At 48.5% G+C, this 12,251-nt stretch overlaps 1 protein-coding gene across 2 annotated transcripts in view; it reads right to left on the reverse strand.

Moving 5' to 3' along the window:
* MADD (MAP kinase activating death domain) overlaps positions 1-12,251 on the reverse strand; it is a 956,601-nt gene that overhangs the window by 397,633 nt on the left and 546,717 nt on the right. The window contains exons 24-27 of one of the 2 annotated variants that reach the window (XM_086959712.1): positions 10,646-10,729; positions 8,481-8,639; positions 8,057-8,165; positions 3,341-3,403 (exon numbers count right to left, since the gene is read on the reverse strand). In XM_086959712.1, coding sequence (XP_086815838.1) covers positions 3,341-3,403; positions 8,057-8,165; positions 8,481-8,639; positions 10,646-10,729 — 415 coding nt within the window. The remainder of the gene's footprint in view (positions 1-3,340; positions 3,404-8,056; positions 8,166-8,480; positions 8,640-10,645; positions 10,730-12,251) is intronic. The other variant, XM_086959713.1, reaches the window with a different exon arrangement.

Raw genomic sequence — 12,251 nt, forward strand, 5'->3', positions numbered from 1 at the left:
TGGGGGATCCTGAGTGGATGGAGTTCATCAGGCGGATGGTGTCGTCGGTGGAGATTGGGTTCCAGTCGTTAAGGGTGATCAAGGGGGGAGAGAGTTCATCGTATGGTTGGGTGGGTTGGTCTACGGGTTGGTTGTCGAAGCTGTTGTGAATGTCTGCAATTTTGTTGTGGAAGAATGAGGCTAGGGAGTCGCAGAGGGCTTGAGAGGGGGTGATGTTGTTGGAGTTGGCCGAGGGATTGGTAAATTCCTTGACGATGTTGAAAAGTTCCTTGCTGTTGTGGGCGTTGTTGTCTAGTCGGTCCTTGAATGCTGTTTTCTTGGCCTTTCGGATTAGTTGGTGGTGTATGCGGGTGGCGTTTTTGTAGGCGTCTTTGGTGCTGGTGGTTGGGTCTTTTTTCCAGGCTTTTTCAAGGGAGCGGCAGAGTTTCTTGGACTTTTTAAGATCATCGTTGAACCATGAGGCCTTCTTGCTGCCAGGTTTGCTTTGACGTTTTTTCAGTGGTGCTAGAGTGTCGGCGGTGTTGGATAACCATAGGGTGAGGTTGGTGGCGGCTTGGTCTGGGTTAGAGGAGTGGGCAGGGGTGTTTAGAAGGAGCGATGAGGAGATCTGGTCGATGGTGATTTTGTTCCAGTTTCTTTGTAGAGTTGGTTGGAGGTGGTTGATGGGTTTCGGCTTGTTGTAGGTGAAATGAACGCAGCTGTGGTCAGTCCAGAGGAGATCCGTAGTATGGCTGAAGGAGACATGATTGCTGGAGGTGAAGATGGGGTCGAGTGTGTGACCTGCGATGTGGGTGGGGGAGGTGACCAGTTGTTTAAGTCCGAGGTTGGCGAGGTTGTCCAAGAGGGTGGAGGTGTTGCGGTCGTTGTTCTTTTCAAGGTGAAAGTTGAGGTCTCCCAGGAGGATGTACTCTTTGGAGGGGAGCGCGTGTGGAGTGATGAAGTCCGTGATGTCTTCGCTGAATTTTGCGCGGGGTCCTGGTGGTCTGTAGAGGAGGGTGCCTCTGAGTGTGGTCTTGGGGTCGATGTGGATCTGGAAGTGAAGGTCCAGCCAGGGTTCTGTACACTGTCGTAGATGCCCTGTGACATCTTGGGGTGCAACCGAAGTTCGTGATCCGCCAGGCGCTGCAAGCTGAACTTGTCCGCTTTGACTATTGAATATCCTGCCAGGTGGTTCATGTTCAGGGAGATGCCCGGACACTCTAACCAAATCCAGAGGAAGCAAGTGTCTTGGCACATGACCCAGGAGCCCATGCCACCCTGCTAGCCGCAGTACCACACACGCCAGTGGTGTCGTCCATGAGAACCTGCACTGGCCTACCTCTGATGGACGGCAGGTAGGCCTTCAGGGACGGGCTAATGGTCCGCAACTTCAACAGACTGATGTAGAGCTAGGTTTCCACAGGAGATCTGAGCCCTCTGATCTCCATCTCCCCGGGTCGCCCCAACGCAGAAGTGACAAATCAGTCACCACTGTTAGCTCTGGGTGGGGCAAGAAGAGGGGTCTGCAGCTGGTCCAACTGTGGTAGATCAGCTACCACTGCAGATCTTGTGCGACCTCCTCCATAAACTGGATAGACTCCAAAGGGTTTTCTTGGTGTTGGGCAAACTGAAACTGCAGAGCCCGCATTTGCCACCTGGAGTAGTGGTCGGCTAAGAAGCATCAGAGCCACTCATTGTGTCCCAGGACCGCAGCAGAAATATCGGGATCATAGCCCTGATGTCCAGCACTCGTGATTGTGAGAAGGACCTGAACTGCACCATATCCAAGACAAGAGCTCCTATAAACTGAAGCCCCTGAGTAGACGAGAGGTACAACTTCGGCACATCGATCAAGAACCCCAACAATGTCAGGAGGTTCTCAGATTTCTGGAGGTAGACCATGACTGAGGTGAGCTCGCCTTCAACAGCCAGTTGTCAAGGAAGGGAAAAACTGATCCCACCAACATCAGAAGGTGAGTGGCAATCACCGCTGTTACTTTTGTGAACACCCAAGGGGCACTGATGATCCTGCAGGAGAGCCTGGCAACTTGAAAATGCTCCTCGTCTACCTTGAACCGTAGGTAATGTCTTTAAGAACCTGAGGTCCAAGGCCTTCATCCAATTGCCCGCATCTAGGGAATACCGATACTGGAATCTGTCCTTCTGCAAAACGGTATTCTGGTTGGGCAAGGAACACTGGATGCAACAGGATCAATTGTGGAATTGGACCCTCAAGTGGGGTTTGGGTGCGAGTGGCACCTTGAAGCTCTTGCGACTTCTCTTTCAATTGAGAGTGGCAGGATAGGATTGAGGTCCGCCCCATCTTCTGGTGTTTTCTTCGCACTGGATGTCTACTTACCTGAGGATTTCGACCACAAGGAAGACCTGTCTCTGGACTGGCCTTGAGAGCGGGAGAAGGTCTACGCCATGGACTTGGAGCGGGAGTTACTTAAGGTCCGTGACTTCTTTCAATGTTCAGAACTTACACATTCGCTTCACAGTCTCAGATCATCTCTGGGTGCATGACGCCCTACTCATCACATAACTTAGTCTCTTTCCTCGAGACAAGACATCAAAATCACACTTTGTGCAGGTTCATTACCAGCATCTGATTTGGAGACTCATGCCATTGTTTGAACCCTGTAGTTTTAGGTGGGGGATTGTTCCCTGGCACACTGAAGTGGAATTTGAAAATCATCAAAATCAGACATAAACTGTAGTGGGGCTCTGAATCCGCATTCAAAGGAGTGAAAGGAACCGGAGTTACGTCTGTAAGCAGCTCTGCTCTGTCGCTCCCATGGCAGATCGAAGCTAAAGTGGAGCTGCACTGTGCCACCTACCAGTACAACAGAAGCGTTGCTAGGACAACTCCCAAATCCCATCTGGCGCCTGGGGATATTTTAAATGTGAGGAATCCGTGGTTAGAAGCATCCATCAGCAAAGTACATGAACTCTGCAGACAATGTACACGCATGCAGCAAGGTGTATTCATGCTAAAGGAAAGCCAGTCACGACCAAAAGACACATGCAGGAAACCGAGGGTTGTGCAACACATGCAGCGAGGAGATTTGTTACAAAGAGAGAAAGAGGGCGACTTACCGATCGCCCATAATCGCCAAGACACCCCGTCCCCAGTCTTAGGCTCTCCGTTATAAATCCCATGGATGAGCAACAACATCTACAGAGCGTGACGTTCAAATAACTGAACCGCTGCATAGAAGTACAACACAACAGGAGTCTGCAAAGCCAAAGCCCAGGACTGCAGACATGGTTTCCAGGTAACAACATAAAGCCTTCTAACAAAACATCCAGGAAAATACATCAACACAAGCACAGGCTGCAAAGCAGAGAGAGGCATTACTCAGTGAGAAGGTTTCCATGGCAGCATCCTCGAGCTGGTCCCAGACGGAGCCTTTATCCCTTCCTGAGCCAGCAGAGGCAGCATGCGAGGGACAGAGAAGGAGTTAGAATATAAGGCACAATAGAGGAGTGAGGAGGAGAGGGCAGACGGAGCAAAGTGGGAAGAGGTGAGCACACCGTCAACAAGAGAAAGCAACAATGGAAAGGAACAAAAGAGGGAGGAAACATCAACAGGCAGCACCGAAGAGGCGAGGCGGAATAAGAGGGACAGGAGGAGGCACAGAGGCAGCATGCGAGGGACAGAGAAGGAGTTAGAATATAAGGCACAATAGAGGAGTGAGGAGGAGAGAGCGAGGGAGCAAAGTGGGAAGAGGTGAGCACACCGTGAACAAGAGAAGGCAACAATGGAAAGGAACAAAAGAGGGAGGAGACATCAACAGGCAGCACCGAAGAGGAGAGGCGGAATAAGAGGGACAGGAGGAGGCACAGAGGCAGCATGCGAGGGACAGAGAAGGAGTTAGAATATAAGGCACAATAGAGGAGTGAGGAGGAGAGAGCGAGGGAGCAAAGTGGGAAGAGGTGAGCACACCGTGAACAAGAGAAAGCAACAATGGAAAGGAACAAAAGAGGGAGGAAACATCAACAGGCAGCACCGAAGAGGCGAGGCGGAATAAGAGGGACAGGAGGAGGCACAGAGGCAGCATGAGAGAGACAGAGAAGGAGTTAGAATATAAGGCACAAGAGAGGAGTGAGGAGGAGAGAGCGAGGGAGCAAAGTGGGAAGAGGTGAGCACACCGTGAACAAGAGAAAGCAACAATGGAAAGGAACAAAAGAGGGAGGAGAGATCAACAGGCAGCACCGAAGAGGAGAGGCGGAATAAAAGGGACAGGAGGAGGCACAGAGGCAGCATGAAAGAAAGATGGAGATGAGGAATGAGGAAAAGCGAGTGCAGAAGTCAGAGGAGACCAGGAACAAGGAAAGGTGAGGGAGGAGAAAGAAGAGCACATATGAGAAGAACATGCTTAGTGAGGAAGAGAATTGGGAGCAAATACACATGAATAGGGAAAGAGAAGGAGAAGCACAGAAGATAAGTAGAGGATGAATTAAGAAGAGTGAGCAAGTACCAGAGAGGAGTACAGGACACCATGGGAGGGAACAAATAAGAGGGGAGAATGACAGAGGACAGGAGGATTGAGTGGCAAACATAAATACATACAAGAGACAAAGGATCATGAGAGCAGCAGGGAGGAAATAAAGGAAGGAGTGGCAAAGGAGGGGGTGTCAAGAGGATGTGAAGAGAGCTGTGTTATTTTAAAGCAAAAAAGCAAAAGCAAACTGTTTGGAATCCTTATCATTAATAGGAACAACCCTCCCTCCTTAGCAGTGACACTCAACCTTACTTGGTTCCCCCAGGTCACATTCACAACACTCTCCAGACTACAATCACAAACCCACACTTCTCCCCACCCATCCTCAGACTCCAAGTCTTTCACAGTCAAACAGAATAACTACAACTTGTTCCATCTGAAAGAAACATCCCTCTGCTGCGTGCGCTACAATCCAGTAACCCTTCCTGCTGAAATTAGACCTACAATCCTTCTCTAAACTCACAGACCCAGCATCTTCTCTGTCTGGAACTACAGATCAACAAGGCGTACCCTCCAACCATGGATCAAAAGGATCCCTAAAGCTTTCCCACCTGGAAACCAAAGACTCACAACGCTCCCCACTAGAGTCCTAGTCTCCTATTCCTCCTTTGTTCAAACCACAAAGCAACCTTTCTCTTTCCCCAATAAACCACACACAACTATCCCCTACCAAAACATAAGCCTGCTGCCCTCCCCCCCTCCACTCTGCAGGCTTCCTTTGCTCACTTCACAATGATTTTAGGTCAATAAGCTCTCTAATTCTCAAACTCAGGTCCTTCTGACTCATTTCAAAACACTTCCCATGGACAAAAACACAAACAAAATAAACTAATGACCGCATCACTGCACCACAAGAACTCTGATCTACCAAAACTGGTACATGAGGGGATACACTGTACCGGTCTATCTACCTGTGGTGGACTCTGGAGACCCTCTTGGACTGCAGCTGCCTCACTCTGTTGGTTGCTTGTCCACACAGGAAGGCTTGCTGCAAGACCTTCTAATATGCAAAGGGCCCCTTTGAGAAAGGCGTCAGCGTTCTTACTCATAACAGAGGAAAGAAACTACCCAGACTTGATATGAAAAGAAGTAAAAGATCGCTGCACGATTCCCGTCAACACTGAATCTAGTCTCAGAAGCTTCTAAGGCCGCCTCAAAGCTTGAACACGACACAATCGTAAAAGATCACTGCAGGATTCCCGTCAACACTGTGCTGGTTGGATCTAGTCTCAGAAGCTTCTAAGGCAGCCTAAAAGCTTGAACACTACACAATCGTAAAAGACTTGCATCTGTCCTTAAAAAAATTCAAATGCAGTTGTTCTAATGAATATTAAATAGGATGTCAGCCTACAATTCTCTTACGTTTTACGATGCTTGGAGCCACAACATGTAAGATTGGAGCTTTTGGTTAGTTACCTATTAATTTTACAATTCATAGATCTGACTGAACTTCCAGTCTGGGAGTTATTTATGGCCTCTTGCTGTGTCAGAATCCAATTTCACCACTTCTAAGAGGAAGGGTTCCCTGCTCACCATCACTACCTAGTGTTGAGTGGCTCATTGAAGAATGGAGAACTTGGCTATCCAACTGGGACGCAGCAGTATTGGTGGCAGAGGATCTCTGTGGTGAACAGCAGCAGCTATCATGACCCAGGACCCAAAGAACAAGAAGTCCACAGACAACAGCTTTGGAAAATAACCTGCAGTCAACCGCACAAAGACCCAACTTCAAAATCTATCTGCACTGATAAAATATTTATTGCATGACAAAAACACAATGAGCCCTCTACTGCAAGGCCCTGCCGTAATGGAGACGAAAAGGCTACAAAAGGAATAAGATTTTAATAATATTTATTAAAGACCATCAGCCTCAGAATGCAAAATAACTGGAAATCACTTTAGAGTCAGTAAAATAACCTATGATACAGAGGCAAATCAAAGCACTGCAACCTGCACTCCAAAGACAGCATAACCCCCACTCCAAACATCGCGCAACCCCCACTCCAAACATCGCGCAACCCCCACTCCAAACATCGCGCAACCCCGCACTCCAAACATCGCGCAACCCCGCACTCCAAACATCGCGCAACCCCGCACTCCAAACATCGCGCAACCCCGCACTCCAAACATCGCGCAACCCCGCACTCCAAACATCGCGCAACCCCGCACTCCAAACATCGCGCAACCCCGCACTCCAAACATCGCGCAACCCCGCACTCCAAACATCGCGCAACCCCGCACTCCAAAGACCTTAACAGATCATGATTTCCTTCACTTCAAACTCCAGGTTACCCTGCACTTCAAAGACTTCTCAAGCATGCACTTCAAAGATCTTACAAAGTTGTTTTTCAAAAACATCTTTCAACCTGTACTTCAAAGACCTTGTTACCCTTCCTTGGTACACTGAATTCCTTGTCCCAAATATGTAACCCCCCACACAGCAATCAGAACACATTACAATCCCCTCTAATTACCAAAGTCGCTGCTGCCTATGAGCAATAGTACACAATTTTATATAAGTATTACAAAAAACAATGGTCCTCAGCATGCAAGGAATAAAGGAAGAAATAATATAGACTTAGATAAGTATTATATATATTTTTCACATGCCCAGCCGGACATGGAAATGTATTAGTTCAATTGTAAAATAGGAGCAAAAATAGACGTACACACAATTACAACAAGGCACAGTCCTGTACCTAGTATAAGGGAAAGGTAGTGAGGGAGAGAAATAGTGTGAGACAGACAATGGACAGGCAATAACTTGGAACAAAGGTGGCTTGCACTTAATTTGAAAATATAGCAAGCTCTAACCAACAAAAACCACAATCAGTACACACAATGGTCAACTTGTGGCTTTGTTTGAGAAAAGTTGACGTTTCGATCCCAAGCTCCTAATAAAAGGGGATCGGCATCAGGACTAATAATACAATTGCCTGGTGTTTATGGTTGCCTCCAATTCGACCCGGCATATCTTTAGAATCAATTAGGTTATGTTATGTTATGTTATATAGTTTTCTATAGCGCTCGGCTGCCCCAGCAAAGGGGCGTCCCGGCGCTTTCCACCAAGAAGGAGAGGGGACCGCTGCAGAGGATCCTCCTGATTAGGAGATTGGGATCGAAACGTTGACTTTTCTCAAACAAAGCCACAAGTTGACCATTGTGTATACTGATTGTGGTTTTTGTTGGTTAGAGCTTGCTATATTATTTTCAAATTAAGTGCAAGCCACCTTTGCTCCAAGTTATTGCCTGTCCACTGTCTGTCTCACACTATTTCTCTCCCTCACTACCTTTCCCTTATACTAGGTACAGGACTGTGCCTTGTTGTAATTGTGTGTACGTCTATTTTTGCTCCTATTTTACAATTGAACTAATAAATTTCCATGTCCGGCTGGCATGTGAAATATATATATAATACTTATCTAAGTCTATATTATTTCTTCCCTTATTCCTTGCATGCTGAGGACCATTGCTTTTTGTAATACTAATCGATACCCACAGTCCTTAGTTACCTTTCGGGTCCCCTTGTTTACTATTTTTGACAATTTTACATAAAGCAAATTTCTCACCTAGGAGCCCTTCATAGAGGTAAACGCGTTGGCTCATGTCTTCTGGCACCCGCAGAGGACTACTGCCTTTCGGCTCCTTTATCACAGGTTTTAAGGTCTGGGGTTTGCCCTGAAACAATGGAAAGGGAAGTTAGCATTCATAAAGAGAAAGGAGGATTTAAGGATGGTGGACGAGGGATCAGATAGAAGAGATGGAGACCCAGAAGAGTGGTGAAAAGGATGACGGCACTGCAACAGAAAGAGGACGGAGGGTCAACATCTGGATTTATGACGGTCCCATGCCACAACTCCCCCATGACTCCGTCCCGGCACCAATGGCTCTGCAGCCCTCTAGATCACCCTTCACAGGGTCTTCAGTCACTCAGAGCAGGTGCTCCACTCCAAACCCACCCGTTCAAGCTCACACCCCTCACTGAAGACTTACGAAGATAGATCCGCTAACGGAGTTCATCTCAATCTCACTGTCCGACACTGTGCCTCGGGACCCGGAAAGATTTCCACCAACAGACCCTCCCTGATTATCACCAGCGTTACTGCTGAGGTCACTGTCCGCTCCCATGGTCTCACCAGAGCTGTTGCTGACCTAGCAGACAAATACAGGAGGTGGACACAAGGACAAAAAGTCACCAACAAGCGAGAAAACTTTGCATTAAAACTGTAAAGCGAGATTATTTTACATTCTTGATAAATCTGTGCAGGTCCGACCTCGGAATCGCCATACAACACTAAGCACAAGTCATAAGCTGTCCCTGCATTTGGAAGTCAACTGTACAAATGGATTTCTGCATTTTAATGTTTCTCTTTCTTAGAGCCCTTGCTCTTTCCAGGCACCAGAGGGTTGTATTGCTCTCCCAAAAGAGCATTGGTATTTGCTCAACTGGGTACACATAAAATGTGACGCCTGCCATAGTCAGGTAGGAGCTACGGAGAGACCTTGATAGCAAGTTGAGTGTCAGACTTTGCAACAGCAACCCTAGAAGAGGAGCGTTTCGGTAAAATAGTCAGGTCCTTCATAATCAACCCTCCCCTCCAGAGTATGGTTTTCTAGTGCTTGGTCCTGTATAACATGACTGTGCATACAAAAATGGCAGACTCTCCCTACGATCATGACTAGACAACACCTCCTCAAAAAGCTAGCACTGGCCTAATTGGTGGGCCATCAGGGATGTCAGCCGTGGTCTGCTCAGAAGGGAATCTGACTTTGGTAGGAGTATCTGCTGGTTTTTGGGAAAGAGCGCAACATCAGTACTGAAGCTCTGTTGCCAGGACAACACGCTCATCCTGCATACAGGGACTCTTGAAAAGGACCAGAACACGACCAAAACACATGTATGAGCTGCCAACCCCTGAGCTACAGTGGGGACTTTGGGGGGAAGAGGTGTCCAGCGATGACAGCATGGCACAAGATAAAGATACCAACAGTCTTTGTCAAACCTAGACACAATGACGTAAATGTTGACCCCCCCCCCCCACACAGCACTAACTGAGCTTGTTAGCAAGGGCTATGCTGCTGATGCAGCATGTGCTGGGGTTGGGGCCTGAAGGACCCTCCGGCACCAACGATGAGAAGCCAATTCCTGTACTCCCTTGGCAGTGCAAACAGAAATTCAATCAGTGTGGCTATTCCGGAGCACAGGCCCCCTGAGCCATTGGTCAACACCCACTAATCATGACTGGGAGGCAGAAAGCTCGGTCTCAATTCTTCTTTTGAGGTAACTGTTCAAAAACAGAAAGGTTTATAAAAGACATAACTAGCCACCACATACATCCTACCTTCCAGAGTGATTAGAAAGTACCTCCAGTAACAGACAATTCAGGTATTACAAAATTCATTTAAAGCAAATACTATTGTTTTCTGTTCCTTCTTTATGCCTTGAAAATGTAGGGCTCCTACCATCCACTAAACAAATTAACGTTTTATTCGGCTTTGACAAAGTTAAGTAGTCACAGATCACCAGAGTGAAACACGTGTTGGCTAAACTGCACATCTTAAATTTAAGCCACTTCTGCATGTTAAGAACAATAAAAAAATGGAAGGGAAATGTGAAAGATATGGATGGCACTTATACAACCAAGAAAAATCAAAAAACACAAAACGAAACTGAAAAACAAGGAATTATTACTGCTTCATTCAAATGATGGGGAATAGTTTATCACTAGTCAACATGAACATGCTTTGTGGGCAGGAAGGTTGCTCTCTGTGGGATTTGCTAAAAGCAACCGGATATAAATTGAAAACAGCCCAAAGAGTTCATGTAAACAAATGACAAAAATAGTTACAACACCCAAACTAGCCATAACAGGACGTTACACACACTTGCATGCTGGGATTCTGCTGATTAACGTTCAATGAAACACAAAACAAAGGTAAAACAGGTTGATATGAGCACATGTTGAGAGTGCAATTTAAGACATCAGCAGATGCTTTTGCACGTATGAAGGAACCCTGCACACAGCACAAACACATGCTCTGAGGGAAACTGGAGCGACATGCAGTGTGTGCTTGTAGAGTCACAAGCATGTATTCATGTAGGGCACCTACAGGAGAACATGCATGAAGGATAAGAGGCATGCTTGGCCGTGCCCTACCACTGTGCTGACTTCGGATTCTTGGCTCGTGCTCCGGATGAGGACAGGAGGCCCAATGCTGGCAGCAGAGTCCAGGTCATTCTTCTAGTACCAAGACAGACACATATTAGAAGTCAGAACCAGCTGGAAGCCTCAAGCTGGACAGACTCGCATTCAGACATCAGAAGTTAAAGAAGGCTCCCAGCACAAGAGATTGCACTGTAGCAGCAGCTGGGAGCCTGAGAACTACAGAGATGGACAGACGAGGGCTACAATTCAAAGACTACAGAGGACGCTGAAATCCATAACAAACAAAGCACATGCAGGAGGTTGGAAGAGAAGGGTCCACACAGTCCTTTCAAGCCCCACTCATAGTATATCACTATAGGAACACCCCTCACACACCACCACAGCCTGAATTGAGAAACCCCCCCAAACCGCTCTTGGATTGCTGGGACCCTCACACACCACCGCAGCCTGAACGGAGAAACCCACTCAAACCGCTCTTAGATTGCTGGGAACCCTCACACACCACCACAGCCTGAACAGAGAAACCCCCCCAAACCGCTCTTGGATTGCTGGGACCCCTCACACACCACCGCAGCCTGAGTGGAGAAACACCCCCAAACCGCTCTTGGATTGCTGGGACCCTCACACACGACTGCAGCCTGAGTGGAGAAACCCCCCCAAACCGCTCTTGGATTGCTGCGACCCCTCACACACCACTGCAGCCTGAGTGGAGAAACCCCCCCAAACCGCTCTTGGATTGCTGGGACCCTCACACACCACCACAGCCTGAACGGAGAAACCCACCCAAACCGCTCTTAGATTGCTGGGACCCTCACACACCACCACAGCCTGAACGGAGAAACCCACCCAAACCGCTCTTAGATTGCTGGGACCCTCACACACGACCGCAGCCTGAATTGAGAAACCCCCCCAAACCGCTCTTGGATTGCTGCGACCCCTCACACACCACCGCAGCCTGAATTGAGAAACCCCCCCAAACCGCTCTTGGATTGCTGGGACCCCTCACACACGACCGCAGCCTGAGTGGAGAAACCCCCCCAAACCGCTCTTGGATTGCTGGGACCCTCACACACGACTGCAGCCTGAGTGGAGAAACCCCCCCAAACCGCTCTTGGATTGCTGGGACCCTCACACACGACTGCAGCCTGAGTGGGGAAACCCCCCCAAACCGCTATTGGATTGCTGGGACCCCTCACACACGACCGCAGCCTGAGTGGAGAAACCCACCCAAACCGCTCTTGGATTGCTGGGACCCCTCACACACCACCGCAGCCTGAATTGAGAAACCCCCCCAAACCGCTCTTGGATTGCTGGGACCCCTCACACACGACCGCAGCCTGAGTGGAGAAACCCCCCCAAACCGCTCTTGGATTGCTGGGACCCTCACACACGACTGCAGCCTGAGTGGAGAAACCCCCCCAAACCGCTCTTGGATTGCTGGGACCCTCACACACGACTGCAGCCTGAGTGGGGAAACCCCCCCAAACCGCTCTTGGATTGCTGGGACCCCTCACACACCACCGCAGCCTGAGTGGAGAAACCCACCCAAACCGCTCTTAGATTGCTGGGACCCTCACACATGACCGCAGCCTGAATT

The sequence above is a fragment of the Lissotriton vulgaris genome, chromosome 2_2 (assembly GCF_964263255.1).
Source record: "Lissotriton vulgaris chromosome 2_2, aLisVul1.2, whole genome shotgun sequence".
Lineage (NCBI taxonomy): Eukaryota > Metazoa > Chordata > Amphibia > Caudata > Salamandridae > Lissotriton > Lissotriton vulgaris.